At 40.7% G+C, this 25,591-nt stretch overlaps 4 protein-coding genes and 1 long non-coding RNA gene across 6 annotated transcripts; 2 read left to right on the forward strand and 3 right to left on the reverse strand.

Annotated features, from left to right (window-relative positions):
- The first annotated feature begins 500 nt into the window (after positions 1–500).
- Positions 501–1,282, forward strand: LOC116059336. The gene is made up of 2 exons (XR_004107288.2): positions 501–675; positions 1,042–1,282. It is a non-coding gene; the product is annotated as an uncharacterized LOC116059336 (long non-coding RNA).
- Positions 1,283–1,300: 18 nt separating this feature from the next.
- LOC116059331 (RNA-binding protein with serine-rich domain 1-like) lies at positions 1,301–4,454 on the reverse strand. Its single transcript, XM_031312347.2, has 7 exons — positions 4,329–4,454; positions 3,006–3,152; positions 2,703–2,888; positions 2,484–2,589; positions 1,937–2,090; positions 1,700–1,841; positions 1,301–1,553 (listed from the first exon to the last, which is right to left on the reverse strand). Exons 1-7 carry the CDS (start codon positions 4,445–4,447, stop codon positions 1,448–1,450), a joined length of 960 nt encoding a protein of 319 aa, XP_031168207.1. The 5' UTR covers positions 4,448–4,454; the 3' UTR covers positions 1,301–1,447.
- Positions 4,341–7,846, forward strand: LOC116059329. Of its 2 annotated transcripts, none has more exons than XM_035996574.1 (4): positions 4,341–4,581; positions 5,257–5,942; positions 6,097–6,210; positions 6,585–7,846. In XM_035996574.1, exons 2-4 carry the CDS (start codon positions 5,301–5,303, stop codon positions 7,452–7,454), a joined length of 1,626 nt encoding a protein of 541 aa, XP_035852467.1. In that variant the 5' UTR covers positions 4,341–4,581; positions 5,257–5,300; the 3' UTR covers positions 7,455–7,846. The 2 variants fall into 2 exon arrangements, with proteins under 2 accessions (XP_035852467.1, XP_031168205.1); XM_031312345.2 differs by having other exon boundaries at positions 4,343–4,581; positions 6,498–7,846.
- Positions 7,847–10,210: 2,364 nt separating this feature from the next.
- LOC116059514 (cytochrome P450 2K1-like) lies at positions 10,211–19,266 on the reverse strand. The gene is made up of 6 exons (XM_031312647.2): positions 19,177–19,266; positions 13,543–13,722; positions 12,169–12,310; positions 11,880–12,064; positions 10,668–10,809; positions 10,211–10,587 (listed from the first exon to the last, which is right to left on the reverse strand). The coding sequence occupies exons 2-6, from the start codon at positions 13,720–13,722 to the stop codon at positions 10,400–10,402; spliced, it is 837 nt and encodes a 278-aa protein (XP_031168507.1). The 5' UTR covers positions 19,177–19,266; the 3' UTR covers positions 10,211–10,399.
- Positions 19,267–20,995: 1,729 nt separating this feature from the next.
- LOC116059513 (cytochrome P450 2K1-like) lies at positions 20,996–25,370 on the reverse strand. Its single transcript, XM_031312646.2, has 9 exons — positions 24,907–25,370; positions 24,609–24,771; positions 24,380–24,529; positions 24,141–24,301; positions 23,309–23,488; positions 21,796–21,937; positions 21,507–21,691; positions 21,265–21,406; positions 20,996–21,183 (listed from the first exon to the last, which is right to left on the reverse strand). The coding sequence occupies exons 1-9, from the start codon at positions 25,102–25,104 to the stop codon at positions 20,996–20,998; spliced, it is 1,509 nt and encodes a 502-aa protein (XP_031168506.1). The 5' UTR covers positions 25,105–25,370.
- Between the last annotated feature and the right edge of the window lie 221 nt (positions 25,371–25,591).

Consider the following 25,591-nt stretch of genomic DNA (forward strand, 5'->3'; position numbering starts at 1 on the left):
GCAAAATATAGGCCTACTTAATATCATGCTAGAGGTACTTTTAGAAAACATTAGATAATTGTGGTGTATATTATTACTGAATTCCTTTAATTTTTATCTTGACGCTCAAATTTGATCTAAAAAAGTTTCACACGCAGGTGTTTTCACTCGTGGTTGATTAGACCTGAGCTCGGGTTTAAGGTGGGCGGAGCTATGTTGGGATTTACGTAAGGTTATCTGACGCCATGAGCCAATTAAAATAGTAAATGCAACAAAACTCACAAGAGATTGAGGGAAATGCCAAACGTGCAGTTTGTACAGGCCCACAGTCATTTTTTTAGTATTCTTATAAGCCAAAAATCACCATTAAAATCACTTGTGTGTAAAATGGGTATGCGTAGAATGGAATCTCCTTTACATAACATTCCAAAACTCTGGCTGTGACACTGAGCTCAGAGGTGGACATAACAGGTACAAGACACTGCTGTATGTACATAACCACAGTTGAAATGAACAGTTAACTGAACATTGTAAGCTACACAAATGTACGTTTTTAAGGGGTGTATGAATTGCATTGTATCTAGATTGTGTTCCTGTTATTATACACACCACCTGAGTGTTTAAAGCCTACATGTGTCTACAGTAATTATAGCTTTCTACCTCCCCTTCTAAAATGGATCAGAGGGACATTTAGGGGTCCTGTTTTTTGTGCTGTTCCCTTAAGTTTACTAAGGAAATGAATGCTTTTAGAAGAAAAAAAATGTATACCATTTAATCAGGTGTCATTTCCCTATCCAGTAAATGAGGCTGAGGAACAGGAACGCGCTGTTACAGCTGCAGTGATGCACCTATAGCTACTTTTTGTAAGAGCACACAAAAGAAACCTTATGAGCAAATTTGATTGCAGTGTAGCTGAACTGTGAGCACATGGCTGTGTATTGTTTTGTTCATATTCATGTGAAAGTATGTCAGACACATTAAACATTACCTTGTTCTTCAAAGAAAGGGAAAAGTACGTTAAGCAAACTGGTAGGCACTGAGCCAAGAAGCTTAACAGCGAAGGCCTTTCAGAATCTTGACCTGACTACACACTGAACTCATACTGTATATATTTCAGCATTTTTATTTTCAAAAAATGTCTAAAAATTCAGTACATGGTAAAAAGAAATCGCACTTTAAAAGAAATATTTATCGATCTCACTGGAGCCCAAACTCAGCTTGAAACAAATACAACAACAATGAAACAGCTTTTCAGGATCAACCTAACACAAAATATGAAAAGAAACTCACATTTGCAGAAAAAAAAAAAAAAAAAACACACTCCGCTTTCTACACGCAGGCAGATGTTTGTATTGGCTACAATGCAGATTATTTTATTTCTGGTAAGTCAATGAGGTCTGGGAAAGCAGGAACTCCAGCTGGCCTGGTGTCTAAGAGATCACTTGGTATTAGGAGGCAGAAAACTTGTCTATCTGGAGGAGTTAGAGCTGGAACGAGAGCGGTGACGCCTGCGACCAGGAGATCTGGAGCGAGAGCGGCGGCGTACTGGGGACCGCCTCCTCGGGGAGCGAGACCTGCAAGGAAAACAAAAAGGGAAAAAAAAAAAAACTTTTGTGATGAGGAAAAGGCAGGAAGAATGTCCATTAACATATGTTACCATTATAGTGTGAAAATCAAATGTGGATGGACATAGTTACTGATTGAAAATCATTCAATGTACCTTCTCCTCATGCGTGGTGGACTGCGACGCCACATAGGTGGTGGTGGGGGCATTCTGCGAGGGGGAGAAGGTCTACGAGGTGGAGGGCGGATTCGTTGAGTCAGCACGGCAGATGCAGCGATTTCTTGTCCATCAATCTGACCTATCAATAACAAAGTCATCGCAGAAAGTTATTCAACACGTACGCCTAAGCTAATCGTGTGAGTCAGAGGTGCTGTAGGAAATACGCGGACCTACCTCCATCCATGTGTTTGAGGGCCTTCTGGGCCTCCTCAGGAGTCTCAAACTCCACATAAGCATAGCCCCTGGACAGGTGTGGGTGGACCCTGTCCATTGGCATTTCGACCATTTTGATTTTTCCATATGTGGAAAAGATCTCCTGGATGTGGTCCTGTGCAAAAACAAAGCCATACAGTATGCTTGTCACTACCATGTTAACAGAAAACTTTGATTAATTGTGGAGGAATGTTGTTTTTGATGACGTACGAAATAATCTGAATTCATAATACATAAAATAAGACTCCTGGCAACAAGACTACGGAAATTTAAAAACGCCCGTTTACTGGACAATAAACATAATTAGAATAAAGGCACCATATAAAAAAAAAAAAATCTTTTTCTTCTTTACTTTCTACAATTCTATTTTCCTCCAGTAGATTATGAATGTGTTGTTTTTTTTAAATCTACCTAACATGACATTTCTGAGGTAGTGCCATAATCTCAAATCATGTTATATCATGATCATTTATTCTGCTATAAAAAGCAGAACAATTTCTCAGCTGACCTTGGTGACATTCCTGGTCAGCCGCCCTAAGTGAACTTTAGTTGGTTTGGGGCTCGGGCTTCTTTTCCTTCGCTCCTTATCGTCTCCCCTCTTCTGTGTTTTGGACCTGCAAAATCACAAACAAAACATTGACTCATTTCATCATGACTCGGACAAGGGAAAGTACACGACATCGCAGTGTATGAATATTGTATAGCTGCATTAGAGTAAGTTACTTACGCTGAGCGGGAGCGGCGGCGGTTGTCATGGCGTCTACGGCTGGGGCTAGGGGAGCCTGAGGAGCTGGAAGAGGAGGAGGAACGAGAGCTTGAAGAACCAGAGTGGCTGGAGCCGGATGAGCTGGATCCACTTGAGGAGCCTGAGCTGGAACCAGAGCTGCTGCTTGAAGTAGAGCTAGATCTGGACCTGGTCGTGGTCAAAACAAAAGAAAATTGTGTTAGGTAAGAAAATATAAATATTTAGGACTTGATTTCATCACTAACAATAACACAATCACATAAAGAGGCAACTTAGAAAACAAACCTGCTGCTGCTGCTGCCAGTAGAGGCACTGCGACGTTTCCTCGCCTTCTCCCGCCCTCTCTCCTTGTCTCCTTCCTTTGTACTAGTCTTTTCTTTGCCTCTGTCTTTAGTTTTTTCCTCCTCCTTCCGCTTCGTGGGTGATGGTGCCCTAAATTCAGAGGCAAGCTGCTGTTACTTTGAGATCAGCTACATTGTGAATGGTGTGGGGCTGCAACTAACAATTATTTTTCGTAAGTCTATACGTTTTCAACAAGAAAAGTAGTAAAAATGGCATGTTACAATCCCCCAGAGCCTATAATAATGTCTTCAAATTGCTATTTTGTCTGACCAACCCCCAAAGCCCAAAGATTCAAACTACTATGACACTTTGTATGTGTGACATGCTCCAACAACACCATGACAAATTCCTCGTATGTGCAACGTACTTGGCAATAAAGCCCTTTCTGATTCTGATTCTGACAAAACGGGATTTGCAAAACTTTGAGAAACTGGAACCAAAATTAAATAAGATTTGTGGCTAATAATTATTATTAATTATTGTTTTCTATGTCGTATTTTTATGTAATTTCTGAACTGTATGTATTTCTAATATTTTTTTTTTAATCTAGCCCTCCTTCCCTTTCCCTAAGTGGCTATGCCATTTGTCAGGCCGCCATTAAATAAGTAAATAAGAACTTGTTCTTAATGACTTGCCTGTAAAAATAAAGGTGAAATAAATGACAAAAAATGTCAGCAATACATTCTATGTCCACTAGCTAATCAAAAACAAAACAAAACTGTTTCTTCAACACATAAACATGATCCAGAAATGTGATTGGGACGACAAAAACTATAAAGGTCTTACAACCAAAACAGGAGTAACGTTGAGAGACCAAAGAAACTAACATTAGGGTAATGAGCGTGTAACGTTAGCTAGCTAAGAGTAACGTTAGTAACGTTTAACACAGACCGTAACATGTATTGCAAGAATTAACGTAACAGATTTAACTTGACGTGACTAACGTATTTCCTTTTTTATGTCGGCGTGTTTAATGTTATTGTATTTGGACTGCGTGTGTAATCGAATATTAACACTATTATCACTGAAACATCTCAGACTAACGTAAATAAAAGTACTGCCAACAAATACTCTCGAACAGAAATCCGCCGCCATTGATTTTCATTCAACTGACTCCACAAAACAAGGAGGATAACGTCATAGCCACGGGGACTGCTGCAAGTGCACAAACGGCTAAAACAACGTTACACAATGTTCCTTGTATGATAAAATATGTACTGGGATTTAAACTAGTTTGATTGCAATCAAATAACAGGCTAAACTTACATATTTTTCAAACGAGGTGATTTCGCTTCAACCACTTGCTTGCGGCCTGAGAAAACGTCGCTCCGTGATGACGAAGTAGCGGAAGTTACGTGTCCACCTGAGCGACACTTACAACTCATTTGTTTATTTATGTACCTAGCTAGTTACTGTCGATAGAAATGTGAGTTTATGTGTGTATGACTACATCATAGCTATGTCATCATGGTACGTGAAATGATTTAAACACCAATTGATCTTCCCTCTTGTCGACAAGGTGAGTGCTTCACATTATAATGGCACTGTGCTAATGTTAGCTGTTGTCGTTAGCTAACGTTAGCTTAGCTAACATCTGTAACTAGCTGCTACTGATGTTGGCGAAAAACAATTTTTCAGTAACGTTAATCCTGTATAACTTAATCTGGACAAAGGTATATTTATGATAACCAGTAGCCACATCGTCGTGTTACTGATTTATCAAGTGAATATATGCGACAACAGAAATATTAAGCAGTGCTCGAGCTAGATGTAGTTTTTCATGTGTGGATCAGTATATAACGTATATAATTTATACGTTTTTGTTTTTACTGAGAAACGTTAGGTTGGTGCTGTTTAATAAAAAGAGTGCTTCTTCATACAAAATGATCAAGTTATATGTTGTTATAACGAGAGAACGTGTATTCTTACAACGGGGAAATTTGATTTAAGGATAAACAGGAAACATATGAAAAAAATATTGTTATAACCTAATAAGGATCTCGTGAGAAACTGAGCATTTTCTGTGTAATGTTGTACTGCTGCATTACTGGTATTTTCACATACTAGAATATGTCCCTATTAGTCACCCACTCTTTATATTTGTTACGTTTATTTCTCAGTATTAACCATACACCAAACGTTTGTTACGTTATTTTTTTTTTTTTTTACTAAATGTAAGATATTAATCTTCTAGAGATTAACAGCCAAACTCACAGAGTCCCTCTGAAGTGAGAGACCATGGGCCGGTTGGATGATGCCGCCAAACACAAAGTGGTGGAGCTGCGGAAGGCGGGTCTGAGTTTCCGTAAGATCAAAGCTGTGCTGGAGCTGGAGAACATCAAGGTGTCTGCCCAGGCCATCTACCTGTTCCTGAGGGAGTATCAAGGGAGGCCGCCAGGGAGGGTTAGACCTATGGAGGCTGGAAGCAGCACATCAACCGCACAGGTGCAGCCTCAAGTTGGGGCAACACAAGAGAGCTGGAGTAACATTCGTCTCCAAAATCTTCTGCGGGAGGCATCTCACCATGCTGGCTTTACAGCTGCTGCAAATTTTGCCAAACAGACTTCCACAAATCCAGATGCTGGTGCGAAGCCATTTGGGTCTGGAAAGACCAGTGGAGGCAGCAGGCCAGAACAACAACACGAGGGAGATAAGGAGGAAAATGACATCCAGATTGTTAGTGTCACCTCCCTTGCACAGAGCAGCCAACAAAGAGTTCCCCAATCCACTGTAATAAGAGCAGAGGCCGGTGCTGTGTCTTCCACACTAACCACTCAAGGAGTAACCATGAGGAAGAGAGTTACACCTTCTCCAGCCACTAATGCAATGCTGGCAGCTCGAAAGAGGCTTTTGGATAAAGCGCTGTCACACAGGATGAAGGTACCTACTTATACATAATTTCTCTCATGTGTCACAATCCTCATTGTTAGGTTTGTAATTTATGTTTACAATAGCACAACACCTGTGTAATGTCTTGAATACCATAAGAATCAAATCATCTCTGTCTTAACTTGCATACTTTGTTTTTCAACAGTCATTCCACCAGGTGGCGTCACTGTTGAGGAGAGATCACTCTAGTGTCCAAGGTGCTGATTTGAGAAGCGCAATGCAACAGCCACCCGAAACTTATGATCTGACCACTGAAAAGGTGAGAAAAGAGCGAACCTGATCTCCACCTTTATTCACCTCAACAAAAGTGTTTGCCAGCACTTTATCAATGACTTCAGTCACTTCAGTACATGTCCAAGATTATGTTTGTATAATGATTGTTTTACAGCAGTTGCTGGTACCAGATAGTATGCCAGCATATTTCCTCACCTGATTGTGGGAGTCTGAACCATATAAGATTCATTCAGTTTTATGTTGATAAGATTGCATTATAACTTTTAATAGTTCATTGCACTGTTTTTATGATATTTTTGTGATGTTGCACAGACTGTTATGGATGGTCAGTCCAGTGGAGGGAGTGCCCCCAGGCGTTTTCTCACACAAAGACCAGGTCTGTCTGTCCGTTCCCTTCAGCCTGTCCCTCGGGTTGGCATTCGTCTTCCTAACCGGTCACCAGCACCTTTAACATCCTCGGCCCCTGGGGTTGCCGTCATCCGTCTACAGACCCCCGGAGGCCAGGGCGCCACTTGTAGTGAGGGGAACCCGAGCCCCCAGCAGGCAGTCCAGGACACTGGAGGGAGAGGTGGTCTACAGGATCAGATTCAGACCCTGGGCTCTGAGGTGCGCAGTTTGGGTCTGGCAGTGAAGATGCTGGTGGAGCAGCAGTGCTGCCTGGAGAGGGAGCAGGCGCAGCAGACGCACATTCAGAAGCAGATCCTCAGCACTCTGCAGAGCCTTGCTGCCAAACTGGGACGTTGTAGCGTTGTTCAACAGCAGCACAAAAAAACTCCATCACCCTCTGGTTTGCCAACAGCTTCTGCATCTACCTCGTTCAGCCCAGAAACCTTCAACTTCAGTCAAGGCACGTACACTCAGTGCAGCCAAACCCAGCCAAGCTACAGCTCTTTAGAGAGTTTAGAAAATGTAGAGGCCTTTAAATTGCCAGGACTGAGCCCTTCAAGCATTAATGGGTTTCCACCATGTAGCAATGCTGAGAACCTCCAACTTACTCAAACTCCCACTTATACACAGCCGTATGCAGTTGCTTACCCTCAGCAAAACAGTCAAACTCTCATGCCACCCTACACACAGTCCTTTGTTTCTACATACGGCCAGTCACATTCTCAGACTTTCAGAGGATCAGAGAGTAAAACATCTGATTTCTCAAGCAGCTGTTCAGCAAGGACTCTCCAGGACTGCAGTGTGTCCACCCAGCCGGTGATGAACTCTAACCACTCTTCACAGGATCAACAGATCAATATTATCAAAGTGGAAGGACCTTAGAGGCCTTCAGATGCCACAGAGTGTTTTGGGACCATAAGGGCTTGGATGTGCTTTTAAAATATTAATTTAAGATACACGTTTTTACAATGAACAAATGCTGTAGCATTTCTTAAACTAATTTATTTTTCTTTCCAAAGTACATTTTAAGAGAATACAAACAGCAATAAAATGCAATGCTTTAGTAATCATGTGTTTATAATTTGTCTTTACAATAGGCAAAAATTACAAAATTAGAGAAAATGATTATGTGCAGGCACTTTGTCATTTTTTGTCGCAATTCTTGTTTATTTTGTATCTATTATTTTTGTATCACTAGGACTGGCATTACAAACTGTTAGTTTTCATACCTCTATGCTAACTGAAAAAAAATAAAGAGACTGTTATCCTCCAAAGCATGTTCCCATTTCAATGTGTAAGGCAGAGTGTGAGAAGCTAACATATTGTATGTACATATGTGTCAAGCTTACTAAAGGTGCAATTAATCTTATGACCTGCACTGGAAGAGCTGTAGTTTAATCTATAACCAGAACTACTACAACTAAACTAAACAAGATAAAAAGAAAATTACAATGACTACATTTTGTTCAGTGTTGTGGTAAGAACTCAGAAGTGTGTGACAGGCGTATAGGTGAAAACATCACGTAAATGATCAGTAAACCAAATTAATTATTTTGATATGGTGTAAAGTAATATTTATATGAAACAATATAATTTGAAATGATGTCATTTTATATGAATTAGCTCATTTTACGCATCTCAACATTGAAACCACAGTTGTGGGAATAATAACTAATATAAATCACATTATTTAGTAATTATTTCTTATTCAAAGATGCGTAATAACACGGTGTATATTTATCAAGCATCATATGACAAATTGAAACATAAATCCAAAATGTCATTGCTGGGACTTAAAAATTCCCGTAGCTGCAGAAACACCCATGTACTGTGTGTGTGTGTGTGTGTGTGTATATATATATATATATATATATATATATATATATACACACCAATCAAAATGATGTCCAACTAATGTAAACTTACAAAACAAACATTGCATCATGAGTACATGGTTATTCTGGAAGTCAGTAATACAACCTGCACAACTGGGGGGGTGGGGGCGGTGCGCGGTCATGGAAAGCTTGTCTCATGTGGATGCACCACAGTTTTGTTGTCATTACTTAGAATTCCTCATGGGGGGAGACAGAAACTACGCACTATTGCTTTGAGCATCAATTAATGAAAAATCCTGAAATTAATAATTCCAGAGTCCTTACACATACATGTAAATTTGAACACCTTACTCTGGTACTTAAATCACTTCATTGGCTCCCGGTTTGAATCACTTTCAAAATCCTGCTTATAGTCTATAAAGCTCTTAATGGTTTAGCTCCTCATTACATCTCCGACTTGCTCACCGATTACAACCCCATCAGGCTTCTCACGTCATCAGGCAGAGGTCTTCTAGCTGTACCCAGAATTAAATCACAGTCTGGTGAGGGGGCCTTCAGTTACTGTGGGCCTGCTCTCTGGAACAAGCTGCTTGATGACCTGAGGTTTTTCCAGTCATATTTCTTAATTGAAGTTTTCTATAAAATAGTGTTAAAATCTCGTCTCGTTCTTGTGAACCCAATCTCGTGTCTCGTGTTGTTGAGTTGAGTGTCTCGCCACATCCCTAGTAGGCAAGTGAATGGGTAGTCAGAGAAAAGTCTGCACACTGTGATGGGCCTTTCAGACACAACATGGTTTGAGCTGTGCTCGCCGCTGGGTTCAGCACACATCTACAGCGCACTATCCCCAAAGTTCAACCTGGTTGCAGCAGTAGTCAGTCAGTCTCTATTCTTGGGGCCGGTGTCCACCTGGTTTTAAAGTCTGTCTGGAGGCAGCAGAATGTCTCTCGAAATCCATCATGAGACCATTTGTGATCAGTTACTACTTCCCGCTCTATATGCAAATAAATAAAACCGCTGTTGTCAAAGTTAAAAGATGCATTGCTAGTTGTCACAATCAGGGCTTCTAGTTTCAACCTGTTTGAAATGTTGATGTTGCCCCAGCCACCTCTCTGGGTGGGGCTGTACCAAGTGTCCCCACACACACTAATCTCAGGTCTTCAGTTGGTGTGATTTAACTAATCAGAAAGCCAAGCACCGATCAAACTGTCAGTCAGGATTATAACAAATCATACTGTCAGTCAGTGAGGATTAAGCAATTCAACTGCAAGATCTGGAAAATACAGGCAGAAAAGTCTAAGAATAGAGAGAAAAACAAGGATATACAAAATGTTCACACTGAACTCAATCTCACAGGTTTTTAGTTACAAATCCATCCTTTAGGCAGAGAGACATCTTTAGATTTTCACAATGGCAGAACAACAGAAGTTAAATCTCCACCTTTGGTGTGTATGGGTAAACAGAGATATCAAATAAACTAGCTAAGCAGCTCCGGTACATCAGCCTGACCTATTTAAATTCCATATTCTGCCCCCACACGTACTGGCAAGTACCGACACACGTATAAGTGTGGTGTATTGCAATAGTTAGCAAAAAGAAGCATTGGGGTTGACAGTTAACTGACCAACTCATAATTTAAAAGCAGTTTAAATATGTTTTCTACTTTTTGTCTTCCATGAAGCATCAGAACACATTGAAGAAGAGTTTGTTCACTTTCTTTTTTAATTATAATTTCTAGAAGGAAAAAATAAAAAGGTACCAAAATAAAATATTGGTATATTAATGTAGTTTATTGTATAGGCTATATCGAGAAGCAAGTCAACATTCATTTATAGTAATATGACATGTTTCTGCCATGTTTTGCAATATAAGAAATTAAACCCTTGACAAATTACAAAATACAAACCCAAATACATCCATTTATGAAAATAATCAACAGTGGCCTAGAAGCCAGAATACAGGCAAATGTAACAATGTAGCATGTTTAGGATTTCCTCATTGGTGACTGACGGCACACAGCTCATGAGGTGAAGGGGCGAGGACGAAGCCCACAGCTGGTGTCAGATCCAGTTCATCCTCTGTAACTCCAGGTGGAGGAGTGAAACGAAAGTGCTGGAGGAGGGAGGTGAAGAAAAGGAAGAGCTCCATCCTAGCCAGACTTTCCCCAAGACACACCCTGCGACCTGCGAGAACGAAAAGTTGCTGTGAGTTAGACTGGAACACATCTTTAAAAGTGTAATATATCTTTATAAAGTTGTTGTACCTGCAGAAAAGGGCATGAAGGCATCTCTCCTGATATATTTACCCTCCTTATCCAGGAAATTGGAAGGGTTGAAGGTATGTGGGCTCTCCCACTCGTTTTCATCATGCAGGACAGAAGTAAGAAGAGGAAACACAGTAGTCCCCTGTAGAGAAAAAAAGAGAGCAAGGTGTATCAAATCAAATCTTGGAACCAAAGCCAAGAAAGATAGATTTATTGATCCCACACTGGGGAAATTCCCTCATTACAGCAGCTCAAATGCAACACAACAGATAAGAAAAAATACACATAAAAGATAAATAGAACAATACCTAAAAAAATATATATAACACAAAATAGAAAAATAAGCAAAAGAGTATGAAGAGTATATTATCTGCCTGGGGTAACACCTCATACTCTGAGGGGAGAATAGGAGATGGGTCAGACGATATTCTCTGTGCTTGCCTGGGAACAGACTGCTCGTATATTGACTGGAGGGACTTGTGTTCATTCCTCCCCATAACCTTCATGGCAGTCCGTACCAAACTAGCTTAGTATGCACACTATAAACATTCTTATGCACACTATAAACATCTCTTTTAAATACAGATGAGTAAGAATATATACAGATATTCAGATGAATAAGAAATGACATATTGCACAGGTCATAGTAAGAGGTGACACAGGTTAACCTCTTACTCTTACTTAATAAATATACATAGTGCAGAATACTTTGAAAGTGTTGGCTCATGAAGCTATTGAACATCCCCTGCAGCCTCAACCAACATTATATAAAATCAAGGTAGACACAAATGAGTTTTTAAAAAAACGGTTGAGTTTACATTTGTGTGTACTTTATTATCTGCCTGGGGTAACACCTCATACTCTGAGGGGAGAATAGGAGATGGGTCAGACGATATTCTCTGTGCTTGCCTGGGAACAGACTGCTCGTATATTGACTGGAGGGACTTGTGTTCATTCCTCCCCATAACCTTCATGGCAGTCCGTACCAAACTAGATTAGTATGCACACTATAAACATCTCTTTTAAATACAGATGAGTAAGAATATATACAGATATTCAGATGAATAAGAAATGACATATTGCACAGGTCATAGTAAGAGGTGACACAGGTTAACCTCTTACTCTTACTTAATAAATATACATAGTGCAGAATACTTTGAAAGTGTTGGCTCATATAAAAAAAAAAAAAAAAAAAATGTGTGGGCGACTGACCTCTTTGATAAAGTAGCCCTGGAAGGTGACGTCTCGGCTGGTTTTGTGAGGAATGGACATGGGGACAATGCTGGCCAGTCTCTGTGTCTCATGGATGACAGCATCAGTGTACGGCAGGTTCATCCTGTCCTCTACTCTGACCTGTCGGCTACCAACCACCCTGCTCAGTTCTGCCTGGACCTGGTCTGGACTCACATAAAATCAGATAAATATACGAGTCCACTTTATCCCAATTTTACACTGAAAAAGCAGAATTTCACCAGATACGTATGTGGGTATGTTTTTGCACCTTGGAAATGAGGGTACTTGGCCATAAAAAGTAAACACCACTGAAGTGTATTTCCTGTAGTATCAGTCCCAGCTGCAAACAGATTCATCACACTGTTGACCAGGTTCTCATCATGGTAGTGTGAATCCTTGATTTCAGACTCCTAGTATAACATACAAAAAAGAGGGATTCTATGCAATGAGTTAGCCAGTGATAAGAACAACATGAAGCTATTGAACATCCCCTGCAGCCTCAACCAACATTATATAAAATCAAGGTAGACACAAATGAGTTTTTAAAAAAACGGTTGAGTTTACATTTGTGTGTACTTTATTATCTGCCTGGGGTAACACCTCATACTCTGAGGGGAGAATAGGAGATGGGTCAGACGATATTCTCTGTGCTTGCCTGGGAACAGACTGCTCGTATATTGACTGGAGGGACTTGTGTTCATTCCTCCCCATAACCTTCATGGCAGTCCGTACCAAACTAGCAAGCTTAGAGTTTAACTGTAGAGAGAGATTGCAATACCATGCTTACTTCCCATATCCGATCTCTAATACAGCCTGGTAGAATAAAACATTTTTTCATGCACCCCATACACCCTGAGTCTGCGTAAAAAGTATAATCTCTAACAAGAACACAAACGCCAAAAGGAACTTGTAGGAGCTGACCTGACTGATCTATGATCCCCCATTGACCTAGGGTTCCATTTCATCGAAAAATTTTAAAATGTGATTCTAGGGTGGCTGTACACTAATTTGTGTAGAATGTAACAAGAACTGGTGAGCTGACACAACCATGTGAGGCACCTTGGCTGATTGATCTGGATTCTGAAAGGGTATTGTTGACCCTGACATGATTGGTCAAAAAGGAAAAATACCACTTAATTATAATTTGGAATGGATCTAGTACAGAACTGACCTCTGCCTGACTACAGAAACCATGCATTTTTTAAGGCATTTCTTCACAATCAAAGTTGAAGCCACAGGTCTATGATCATTATTTTCAGTAGGGCAAGATTGTTTTGTAACTGGAATGATGGATTTTTTTCCAGACCCCTGAAATTACGAATCCCACTATAGCCACGCCAAGACCCACCCTACGAAGCAGCTCGAGTGATTAAGGTTAGGATAGCCGATTGGTCAGGGGATAGGACCAGCTGTAAGCATGGACACCTGGCCAATAAATGCTATTGAAGGGCGGGTCTTGGCTTGGCCATAGTGGGATTCGTAATATCGTCACCAGGGCATCATGCTGCGGTTAGCTCTTCTGCACAGGTCTTTAAGAAAAAAGCACAGATGCCTTCTGGGCCTGTGGATTTCTTTGTGCATACACGTCTAAAAAGCATTAATATCAGACAAGAAGTGGATTCACTAGAGTTAGACAGCTCACCTCCACATTTAGCTTATGGCTCAGGAATGCGTCAACAAAGCATCTGCACATCTCAGGGTTCAGAGTCTCCTTCAGGTCAGCTATTAAGCTTTTTATGTCCTCCCTGTTGGCCTCCACATTCTTCATCGCATCCCTCCAGTTTTTAAGAAAAGGGCCCAGCCAAGGAAACATGTTGTACATCTGTAATGGAGCACAACACAAACAATCTAATATATGTAAGATACACCTTTATTGTGATATTATGACAGCCATGAGATCTTAAGCCCATGCAATCAGTGCGGAAACGATTTTTGCTTGTTTGGGAACCGACTGGCCAGCTTATTTGAAAAAGTTAAGCAAACTTTGTTGTCTTTTTGACATTTTTCCCCTGAGTGAAACAAGGCTTTTTTGTGGAACTTCAATGGGGAATAAAGACTAACAAGACAGATAACAACATTGAACACTACACAAACAGTAATTTATTTTTTTCATTTAGGTGATTCATTTTTCATAGTGACACAGGAGGTGCTGGATCCAATAAGAAAGGTTATGGATCCAACGTCAACATGTTCCGGCTCAAATTAAGCCCTGGTTTCCGCTATGTACACCGCATACCACCGCTCCTTCAGCTGTTTATGAAAAGTCATAAAGTCGCAATTACACGTCATCGTAAAAACTGTCATTCACTCTCTCGCCCCTTTAGGGTGAGCAACTGGAACAGTGACAGGGCGTCATCACTCGCGACGTCATGGCAACCAAATAAACAACAGGGCGAGTACTACTTCTTGTCACTCAATCTTAGGCAAAGTGACAAACAGTGACGAAAGCCGTGACATGAAATCTGCACTCACGCGGGTCCAGTGAAATATGACAGCTACAGTTTATTGGAAAATAGTAGGGCTGTCAAACGATTAATTTTTTTTTAATCGCTGAATTTCTATAGTTAATCGCGATTAATCACATTTTATCACATGATTAAAATTCTATTATTTTGCATTTCAGAACTGTTTTTAAGTACATATTAACAATGGAAAACAATTCTTACCAGTGTATCTTGACTGGGAATCAAATGAATGCAAAGAAAGTGACTTTATGAACTTTATTTTAAGATTTGTATTTGTTTATTTATTTATTTATTTACTGTAAACAAAAGAAAAATGTGTGAATCTAGTCATACATTTGAATCTAGAGTCAATATAGTGTGTAGTAACTCCTAACTCCTAAATAATTTTGATTACTCACTGACGTCCAGTGATCACCTTGCATCACTTTGTAGCAGTTCCTGTTTGGCTGCTTTCTCCATGTCGTACAGGCTGTGTATGCGTGTGTGAAACTACTGTCCTCCTCGATGACAATGTATAAGACGGGTCAGAACATGCCAACCGTAGTACGTCTTTAAGACCCGAGTCTTCTACAATGCTGACAGGTCTGCAGTTAGTTGCCACCCATTTTGCAAGAGCGGTAGTAATTTTTTTTGGATTTGGTTTCATCCACAGGTCGGCAACTAGCACTCTCCAAAATAGTGCTTTGCCTGAGCCTGCTAGCATCAACCTGAGTCACGTTAACTGTACTACTATGCTTAGCTCGTAGGTGGTAGCTCAAGCTTGACGTGCTTCGTGATATTTTAATTCGGCTTTACACAATGTGCATATGGCTTTCGACCCGTCCAGGAGTTTTGGAAAATAAAAAGCGCCATTCAGAATTGTGTTGCTGTCTTTCTCCATCATGCCTGCAGCAGCAGGATGTGTTGTTACGAGGAAGTATGGCAAAGTGCAGCAAAGGGTCAAAATAGTAGCCTGTTAGGCACGACGCAAAGCCAAGTGACGTAAAAATAAATTAATAAATGGCGGCATGCGATTAATGCGCTTAAAAAAAATTAACGCGTTATGCTCGGCCCTTTATCGCATCGCGATTAACACGATAATGCTGACAGCCCTAGAAAATAGCATTGTGGACACTGAATTTAATGAATATACTGTTTATCAGACCCCAGATGAAACAAGAAGCTAACATTAGCGAACGCTGCGGTCCCTCTGCCTTTGACAGAGAGGAGACGCTGTATTCCTCCGACACGCTGTATTCCTCCGACACGCTGTATTAACGTTACTGTTTTAAAACCGTTTTTTCAGGTTAGTGGGGGTGCATACCAGATTCTAACCGTAGTAGTGGTCATAGTGACTGAAAGTGTGATGTGAGATGCTAAAATGAAACTACACGCTGTTCTCAGGTATTAGGTAACGTTACTTTTTGACGTTCAACGTCGGACTCCGTTGCCTGCTTGTCGGTTAACGGTTAATGAAGGTCGGCTATCAGTAAGGAACAAAATCTAAATTAAAGCTGCAAGCTCCTCTGCACGCGTCGGTGTTACTGGCAGACGCCGCTCCTTGCGACCGTACATTTTTGCAGCACTCGGACACTGCAAATCGTCATCAATGAAAAGGGAACTCCCTGCTGAGTTCAATGATACCTCACTCAAGACTCTACGTCATACAGTTCATTAGCTATGAAAGGGGGCATGGCTAAAGCAGAGGGGGCGGGCCAAACCATGACCAATGAAAAAGGAAGTCTCTGCTGAGTTCAATGATACCTCACACAAGGGTCTACCTAAAATGGTTCAAATGTTATGAAAGGGGAGTGGCTTAAGCATAGGGGGCGGGCCAAACCATCACCAATGAAGAAGGAACTCTCTGCTGAGTTCAATGATACCTCACACAAGACTCTACCTTAAACGGTTCAAAAGCCATAAAATGGGGCGTGGCCTAAGTACATGGGCGTGGTTAAAGTATAGGGGACGGCTCAGTATCACCTGTAGACCACACATAAGTTTCATGTAAATCGGATAATGTTTGTCATATAAGGTGGATTTCCTGTTGCCAGCGGGGGGCGCCATTTTTGTGCGCCTATTCCCGAAACCCTTAAAATATGTAAATTTTCACTAGAGTTGACGCGACCGCCAATTTTGGTGAGTTTTTGAGTATGTTAAGCCCCTCAAAAAGGCAATTCATTTGCCGGAAGAATAATAATTCCCTCAGTTTCAATAAGGCCTTCGCCTCGGGCCCTAATTAGTCACACCCAGGGCTTTTGGTTTCAACCTGTTTGGTATTTTAAAGTTGCCTCAGCCACCTCTTTGGGAGGGGCGGTAATGAGTCCCTACCTCCTTTTATAAAGGTTGCACCAATTCCACTAATCTCACCCTTAGGTGAGAATAAGCAGGTAAACCAGTCAATCATGGGGCGCCTGGCTAGCTCACCTGAGGCCTGTACTACGAAGCGAGATTTGGCGTTAACGAGCTAACTTCAGGTTCAACCCAGGGTTTTCTGTACTACGAAGGTGGATCACTTGTGATCGGGTTCAGTCGCCGTGGTAACTTATGCTGAACGCCTAACCTGGTCGGGAGCAGGTTAAGTTGGAGATCAGAGATCAACCGGTATAAAAGCACCGCCCACTGACCAATCAATACTCGACTGATAACGGCGTCACCGTTCTTAGAAGATCAGCTGGAGCTCGGTGGAGAGAGAGATGTGCACCCATAAAAGTTAAAACATTTAGAGACCGACAACCCCGTTAACATTCCCTGATGGGTATCTTTATGAAAGATAGATTTTCAGCGGAGGGAATTACTAGGCTATTTGTTGGCTTCTTTAGCCGTGTGTTGCCAATGCGCACATCGGTTTAAATTATGTTTTTATGTTGTTGTTTTTTATTTTCTCTCACGATCGCGTACCACTGCTGGGGTTGCAACTGAAATAAAAGCCTAAAGCAACGACAGTTTATGGAAAGCAAAAGTGTAATTATATATGGTCAGATCTTGTGCCTGACTGATGGGGAAGTGACCAGTTTAGTCTAATGTATTGTAGTGGTGTACTGTACTGTATATTGGCCAGAATCTGCCTTTGGGGGAGGAGGGGGGCATATCATAGTGGGGGGTCTGGGTGCCCTCCCCCAGGGAAGTTTTAAGCATCAACGACTTCATTTCCTGCATTCCGATACACTTTTATGCACCAATTTATGGTGAAATACCTCCATTGAGCCTATGTGAAGAATAAAGCACAGATGACAATTCAAAATATATCAAACATATAATGGAAAGTATGTTGTTACGTGTCATTGTGCATTTTTAAGTGAGTATATGGAAATCCTGGAGCTTACTATCACGTAGACTACACCACTGGATATTGATAAGCTAAACGTTGTGATTTACGCATAACAGCGTCGGCTTTTTTGCCAGCTTTGCTTCCTGCGTTTTGCCTGTAAAACCGTGTCTGTGTTCTTCATATTTATGTAGAATTTGTTTGCTCTTCTTTTGTAAAATATGCAGCTCTGGTAGATGTTTGCGATTGGTCGTGGTGCGCAAACACCGCCTCTTTTATGTGAACGCGCGCGCCGCTGGATTGGGAAACCCTGGATTGCTTGAACTAGTTGTTAACCAGCGTCGTGATACAGGTTATGCGGGACCGCGGTTGTTAGGTTAGGTGATGCCGGATCACTGAAAGAAATCCAGGACATGTTGATCTTGATTCGTAGTACAGGCCTCTGGTAGAGCATGCACACCATGTACAGAGGCTCAGTCCTCGCCGCAGCGGCTTCAGGTTCAGTTCCGACCTGTGGCCCTTTGCTGCATGTCATTCCCCCTCTCTTGCCCCTTTCATGTCTAAGCTGTCCTATCAAAGAAAGGTCTAAAATGCCACACACACAAAAATCAACAACAACAAAAATATCACAGACCTAATCAAGCTGTCAGTCATGATTAAACAATTCACTGCAAGATATGGAAAATACGGGCAGGAAATTCCAAGAGTGAGAAAAACAAGGCTACGCAAAATACCTTTCAGTAATGGAGGATACAGTATCAGCTAAACTTAAAACATGTTTACTGCTTTATCCTTAGGAGACAAACACAAAGCTGCACATATTTAATGTGGAAGGTAAACAAGTTAGTAGCCCACCACAAAGTGTAAATTTTGTGCTGTCAATTACTTATAAGAAGCAAAAGTCTAATTCATTTTCATGTCAGGGATTAGCTTCTTAAATGATGCCTTATTTCAGTTCATTTTAATTAAGTAATACAGAAACTGTCCTAAAAGATTATAGCTTACTGATGAGTGCGCTTTTAGACGTGAAATTCAGATTGTAGCCTACCAAAGTTTAATTTGTTGAAGATTTCTCACAACAAAGTTTTCACATTGAACTCAATCTCACAGGTTTTTAGTTACAAATCCACCTTTTAGACGGAGAGCCATCTTTAGATTTTCACAACAGCCTGAATTTACTCTCCACCTTGGTTGTGTTTCGGTAAACAGAGAGAAACGCTACGCAGTTATATTCTAACCCCACAGAACATACTGACACACATCGTGTTTATGCAAACAGAATCGTCGTTGGGCTGCAATGACTGATCCCCAACCTGAAGACTGCTAAACGGCAGCCTGTGCAAAAGAATGTGCTAAATACAAGGTAGAAGGCAAGCAGAAGCATTAAACCACCTACACATGATTCTAGATAAAACCGCGAGGTAGAGCGCAAAGGCCAGTGCAGGCTCTTCAGAAGCAAAGCGCAGGGGTTCATCATCATTTCTGGCTACCTCCTTCGGTGTGTCTCAATTCGTCTTAGTGAGTACATTTAGATGTAACGTTAGTGCACTGTGTACTCACTCACTTGTGTAGTTAGAGAGTAAAATTCGACAACTTTTCGCTGAAAATAAGTACGTGAAATCAACTAACAGGAAATGACTCTTCTTCGTTTTCTTTATAATGGTAAATTGCAGCCGGGCGGCGAAATCTTTTTTTGCATGATGGTAGGGGAAGAACCATAGACTGTATATATTACAGTCTATGGGAAGAACCCGCCCTACTCTCCCTCAGAATGGACAGTAGGCTACTCGTTGCCTACTCTGGTGGGATTGGTTATGTTTAGGCAAGAGGAGTGGGATTGGTTATGGTTAGGGTTAGCAAATCAGGGATGAGTTCCCTAATGAATATTCATGAGTCTTCTCCTACCATCCTGCAAAAAAAAAAAAAAACTCGCCGGGCGGAGCAATTACCGCCCTCCAAAATGAAAAAAAGTTGTTGTGTTGTCTGTGCAAGGCCAGCGAAGAGCAGGTTTACCCCGGATCATGTGGTTTTAGGGTTGTCAGTCAACTGACCAAATCATAATTAAAAATCAGTTTAAATATATTTTCCCTTTAGTAAATACTTAAAATTAGATTAATTAAAAATTTATTAAAACTTCTAGGCCACTTGTCTTTTGTGAAGCCTCAGAAAACATTGGAAATAGGCCTAGCTACTTTAAGTTCTAGAGTCTAGAAGAAGGACAAACAGGTTCCAATTATATTGAAATGTGCAAAAGTACTTTATTGTAATTTTAGACATACATGAGGCATACGAAGAGGCAAGTCTAAATGTATTCATATGATTTCTGCCATTTTCTGCAATATAAGAAATTAAACCCATGACAAATTTTAACCTACAAAACAAATACATCCATTTATAAAGAAAATAATCAATAGTGTCCTTAAGGACATCTGCTGCCTGCTCAGTATGTTATACATCATGCAACGTATCCTCATACAAAAGTTCATATATCCTAAGAAACGTTATGCACAATGTTTTATAAGTTATCGCACAAATGTCCAGCAACACAAGCGATCACTGCGCCTGTGCAAGCCCACACAGTGAATAACCTGTTAAGGCAACAAAACTACTTGGTTTAGGAAAAGATTGTGGTTTGGGTTCAAATAAGTAGCTCATACGTGGCGTTGGTAAAGTCCGTCAGTTACTTAACAAAAGTCAGTTACAATCAGTTAAAATAAGACTACATCCACACTATGCTTTCATTTTCAAACAGCATATTGAAACAAAAACGATCTCCGTCCACACAAGCGTTTAGGCTCTGTATCAGAAATGATCTCCGACCAAGTTAACACGTCTGAAAATGCATATCACATGACTAGTTGCATACATTGGGCATGTGCATGCCGGTGTAAACAGAAAACATATTGTCTAACGTTCCTCCTGCGGTAGAAAATCATGAATGTACAAGTTGAAATTGCAGAAAATACTTTGGAGAAAGAACAACATTGGCAAAAAGAAAGACCAGGGATTTATTTGCTTGGACCGACGTCGAGGTGGAACCGTTACTGAAACGTATGTAAGCCTAACAAATAAAAACATAATAGTGTGGATGTAGCCTAAGTCAGCATTGACTTTTGCTTTTACACGGTACACAAGCATCGGTCTGATGGGTGAAACTCCTGTGTCTATTTGACCCATCCATCCACCCTGACCTCCTCCCTATGTGGACTTTGTTGCTCTTTATACTACGGCAACTGACTAAATCCTGAGGCAGCTACATCCTGGCTACATCATTATGTTGGTTATATACAGTATTAAATGTAAACAGTAAATGAGAACAGCCTGCTCTGTGTGAGGGTGAGTAAAACAATATCCATGCCATTGGCACCATGCTCCTCTATTTCTCATTGGCGACTGACAGCACACAGCTCATGAGGTGAAGGGGTGAGGATGAAGCCCACAGCTGGTGTCAGATCCAGTTCATCCTCTGTAACTCCAGGTGGAGGAGTGAAACGAAAGCGCTGGAGGAGGGCGGTGAAGAAAAGGAAGAGCTCCATCCTAGCCAGACTTTCCCCAAGACACACCCTGCGACCTGCGAGAACGAAAAGTTGCTGTAAGTTAAACTGGAACACATCTTTAGAATTGTAAAATATCTATATAAAAATTGTTGTACCTGCAGAAAAGGGCATGAAGGCATCTCTCCTGATAAATGTACCCTCCTTATCCAGGAAGTGCGAAGGGTTGAAGGTATGTGGGCTCTCCCACTCGCACTCATCATGCAGGACAGAAGTAAGAAGAGGAAACACAGTAGTCCCCTGAAGAAAAAAGAAGAGAGCAAGGTGTATCATATCAAATCATGGAACCAAAGCAGACAAAAGAAATTATCTTACTAAAACAAATGTGTGGGCGACTGACCTCTTTGATAAAGTAGCCCTGGAAGGTGACGTCTCGGCTGGTTTTGTGAGGAATGGACATGGGGACAATGCTGGCCAGTCTCTGTGTCTCATGGATGACAGCATCAGTGTACGGCAGGTTCATCCTGTCCTCTACTCTGACCTGTCGGCTACCAACCACCCTGCTCAGTTCTGCCTGGACCTGGTCTGGACTCACATAAAATCAGATAAATCTACGAGTCCACTTTATCCCAATTTTACACTGAAAAAGCAGAATTTCACCAGATACGTATGTGGGTATGTTTTTGCACCTTGGAAATGAGGGTACTTGGCCATAAAAAGTAAACACCACTGAAGTGTATTTCCTGTAGTATCAGTCCCAGCTGCAAACAGATTCATCACACTGTTGACCAGGTTCTCATCATGATAGTGTGAATCCTTGATTTCAGACTCCTAGTATAACATACAAAAAAGAGGGATTCTATGCAATGAGTTACACTTTCCCTGTAGGTAAGTTTGTCTTGGACTCTTATGCTGCACACATATACAGTAGCTGTCTCCATAGTAGTAATAATATGTAAACAAAACAGCACATACTGGAACAAATCAAAACCACAAATTACAAATATTGCACATTACACGTATTACACAGCCAGTGATAAGAACAACATGAAGCTATTGAACATCCCCTGCAGCCTCAACCAACATTATATAAAATCAAGGTAGACACAAATGAGTTTTTAAAAAAACGGTTGAGTTTACATTTGTGTGTACTTTATTATCTGCCTGGGGGTAACACCTCATACTCTGAGGGGAGAATAGGAGATGGGTCAGACGATATTCTCTGTGCTTGCCTGGGAACAGACTGCTCGTATATTGACTGGAGGGACTTGTGTTCATTCCTCCCCATAACCTTCATGGCAGTCCGTACCAAACTAGCAAGCTTAGATTTTAACTGTAGAGAGAGATTGCAATACCATGCTTACTTCCCATATCCGATCTCTAATACAGCCTGGTAGAATAAAACATTTTTTCATGCACCCCATACACCCTGAGTCTGCGTAAAAAGTATAATCTCTGCTGTAAACAAGAGCACAAACTTTCAACATGGGCCTTCCAACTAAATGTGTTGTCCAAGTGAACGTCAAAGGAACTTGTAGGAGCTGACCTGACTGATCTTTGATCCCCCAATGACTGACCCTCCGTACCATCTCCTCAGTTCTTCACATTTAAAATGAGAGGGTTGACATCACACCACGGCAAAAATCTCCATATATTTAGGACTTGTGTTCTTGTGCAATATGCTGAGGATAGTAGTTTCATCGGAAAATTTTAAAATGTGATTGGCTGTTTGTGCACTAATTTGTGTAGAATGTAACTAGAACTGGTGAGCTGACACAACCATGTGAGGCACCGTGGGATACCTGATTGATACTGATTGATCTGGATTCTGAAAGGGTATTGTTGACCCTGACATGATTGGTCAAAAAGGAAAAATACCACTTAATTATAATTTGGAATGGATGTAGTACAGAACTGACCTCCGCCTGACTACAGAAACCATGCATTTTTTAAGGCATTTCTTCACAATCAAAGTTGAAGCCACAGTTGATCATTATTTTCAGTAGGGCAAGGTTGTTTTGTAACTGGAATGATGGATTTTTTCCACAGACCCCTGGACACCAGGGCACCATGCTGGGGTTAGCTCTTCTGTACGGTTTTTAAGAGAAAAGTCTTCTGGGCCTGTGGATTTCTTCGTGCATACATGTCTAAAAAGCATTAATATCAGACAAGAAGTGGATTCACTAGAGTTAGACAGCTCACCTCCACATTTAGCTTACGGCTCAGGAATGCATCAACAAAGCATCTGCACATCTCAGGGTTCAGAGTCTCCTTCAGGTCAGCTATTAAGCTTTTTATGTCCTCCCTGTTGGCCTCCACATTCTTCATCGCATCCCTCCAGTTTTTAAGAAAAGGGCCCAGCCAAGGAAACATGTTGTACATCTGTAATGGAGCACAACACAAACAATCAATTGTGACATTATGACAGCCATGAGATCTTAAGCCCATACAATCAGTGTTTTCGTTTTACATTTGGTTGTTAAACATTAAATAAAATAAAAACACTTTGTTTTACGGGTTTGTAAATTCAGAATCGTGTTGTAATAATTTTCCACAGGATTTCTCAGAAACAACTATGAAAATTGGTTCTAATTGTAATTATAGTTATAATTTAAGGCAATAAAATGGGAGCCATTCAGTTGTTACCCTTTCAAAAAAATAATTCAAACTCATTTACATGCAAAAATGTAAACATTATCTACAGGCAAATTATAAATAATGAATAATTATTAACAGAATAACAGTTTCCAATAAACAAATATTAACTTAAGGAAATTCCTATTTTCCTTATTGTTAGTACCAAATTACACTGTTTTTTCCAGGAAACGTCTCAGGAAATTATAAATTAGATAATTAAAAACAATTAAGTAAATTAACAACCTGCACATTTAAGTTATCAAATATTTAATGTGACTACAACAGCAATACAATTCAACTATTAAACTTAGATTAAACAAGTCTGTCATATGCGCAGCAATGTAAAATGTCCTTGTAATCATCAGAAGTCCTTCAATCTGACATCACTCTATAGTACCAGGATGGATGCTGATCCAGTCAGATGGATGGTCTCGTTGTCTCTCTTCACCATAGCTCGGAAGACAGGGTCTTTGTATTCAAACCGCTTTCCAAACATGATAGCTGATATAATATTTGAAGTTGCGTTATTAACTGTCTGGGCATTGTTGAAGGCTTTACCTGAGAGAAAAAGAGTTAGACAGTAAGTGTAAGGGAATGCTGTCTAAACATGTGCAGTGCTTTAAGATATAATGTTACCCTTATGTTTCTCAAATTCTTCAATCAGGTAGCGACATTCCTCAATGATCTTCTCTTCACTAATCCTTTTGCCCATCCCAAATTCTCTCAGTGTAGTTAGAGCAAAACGTCTCATTTCTTTCCACGAGTCACCATTAGTAAATAGTATACCTGGAAACAAAAGTCATTGTCTTCTTTAGAGTAGGGCAAAACGAAGTTAAAAAAAAAAAAAACTCAAATCCATTCTTACCATTTCCTTTGTTGAAATCATGGAATATGGGAGTGACCTCTCGGTCTCCAAACTCCTCAGCATGGTTGACCAGAGCCTGTTTGACTGTCCTGTATCCTGCCAGGACCACCACCTTCTTCAGTCCCAAGTAGACTGTAAACACTGGTCCATATTTTTTGGACAGCTAAAAAGATGGAGGAAGGGAAAAGTGAGATTCCCAGTCCTATATAAGATATGTAATTTAATGGAATTCACTGACCAATACAAACATAAACATAATAAACAAAGAACCACATTGTTTAAGACAGACATTACTCACATCAACAAGGGATATGTCGAGTTTATTAAGATCCACCTGAAGCAAGTTACCAAGCAGGGGAAGAGGATAAGGTCCTGGAGGCTCCCTCTGCTTGTCTTTGGAGCTGAAGCTGGAGTTAAAAAGGAGGAGGACCAGCAGGCCCACAATGGCCACCAACAGGGAGACTGAAGTGGAGGACTGGAAAAGATCTTCCAACATGATCGTACTTCACCTGGACCTGACTCATTTGAGGAAACCTTTTCACTGAAAAGTTGCTTTCAAAGTTAAATGATATGTCTGGTTGTCACAACCAAGGCTTCTGGTTTCAACCTGTTTGAAATGTTGATGTTAACTGCAACCTCTCTGGGAGAGGCGGTAGAGAATCCCCACCTCCTTTTACAAAGGCTGCACCAATCACACTTATCTTACCTCAGGTGTGAATAAGCAGGTCAGCCAGCCAATGTCAGTCATGATTAAGCAATTCAACTGCAAGATCTGAACAAAGCAGGCAGGAAAATTGAAGAATAGAGCCGGAAAAACAAGAATATGCAAGAGGCTTTTGAGTCATGGAGGATACTTAGATGTAAAAGCTTAGAACCTGAAACCCTGTTTTATTGCTTTGTCCACAAACACAATGCTGACAGACTTCCCTTATCCTGTGTGAATGCGCCGCACGAAACAGACGTGGGGGGATAATTTCTAAATC

This window comes from Sander lucioperca, chromosome 21 (assembly GCF_008315115.2).
Source record: "Sander lucioperca isolate FBNREF2018 chromosome 21, SLUC_FBN_1.2, whole genome shotgun sequence".
NCBI classification, from domain to species: Eukaryota; Metazoa; Chordata; class Actinopteri; order Perciformes; family Percidae; genus Sander; species Sander lucioperca.

What these genes read in the sequence shown, in the direction of transcription:
- LOC116059331 (XM_031312347.2), bottom strand. Translation starts at nt 4,447, where the DNA reads ATGAGTTGTAAGTGTCGCTCAGGTGGACACGTAACTTCCGCTACTTCG. An exon ending in ACTGGCAGCAGCAGCAGCAG is followed by an intron (nt 2,889 to 3,005) that starts GTTTGTTTTCTA and finishes GACCACGACCAG; the next exon opens with GTCCAGATCTAGCTCTACTT. An exon ending in CCACCACGCATGAGGAGAAG is followed by an intron (nt 1,554 to 1,699) that starts GTACATTGAATG and finishes TTTTCCTTGCAG; the next exon opens with GTCTCGCTCCCCGAGGAGGC.
- LOC116059329 (XM_031312345.2), top strand. Translation starts at nt 5,301, where the DNA reads ATGGGCCGGTTGGATGATGCCGCCAAACACAAAGTGGTGGAGCTGCGG. An exon ending in CGCTGTCACACAGGATGAAG is followed by an intron (nt 5,943 to 6,096) that starts GTACCTACTTAT and finishes GTTTTTCAACAG; the next exon opens with TCATTCCACCAGGTGGCGTC. An exon ending in ATGATCTGACCACTGAAAAG is followed by an intron (nt 6,211 to 6,497) that starts GTGAGAAAAGAG and finishes GATGTTGCACAG; the next exon opens with ACTGTTATGGATGGTCAGTC.
- LOC116059514 (XM_031312647.2), bottom strand. Translation starts at nt 13,722, where the DNA reads ATGTACAACATGTTTCCTTGGCTGGGCCCTTTTCTTAAAAACTGGAGG. An exon ending in GCCATAAGCTAAATGTGGAG is followed by an intron (nt 12,311 to 13,542) that starts GTGAGCTGTCTA and finishes ATGTTATACTAG; the next exon opens with GAGTCTGAAATCAAGGATTC. An exon ending in CAAGTACCCTCATTTCCAAG is followed by an intron (nt 12,065 to 12,168) that starts GTGCAAAAACAT and finishes ATGTGAGTCCAG; the next exon opens with ACCAGGTCCAGGCAGAACTG.
- LOC116059513 (XM_031312646.2), bottom strand. Translation starts at nt 25,104, where the DNA reads ATGTTGGAAGATCTTTTCCAGTCCTCCACTTCAGTCTCCCTGTTGGTG. An exon ending in GCCGTAAGCTAAATGTGGAG is followed by an intron (nt 21,938 to 23,308) that starts GTGAGCTGTCTA and finishes ATGTTATACTAG; the next exon opens with GAGTCTGAAATCAAGGATTC. An exon ending in CAAGTACCCTCATTTCCAAG is followed by an intron (nt 21,692 to 21,795) that starts GTGCAAAAACAT and finishes ATGTGAGTCCAG; the next exon opens with ACCAGGTCCAGGCAGAACTG.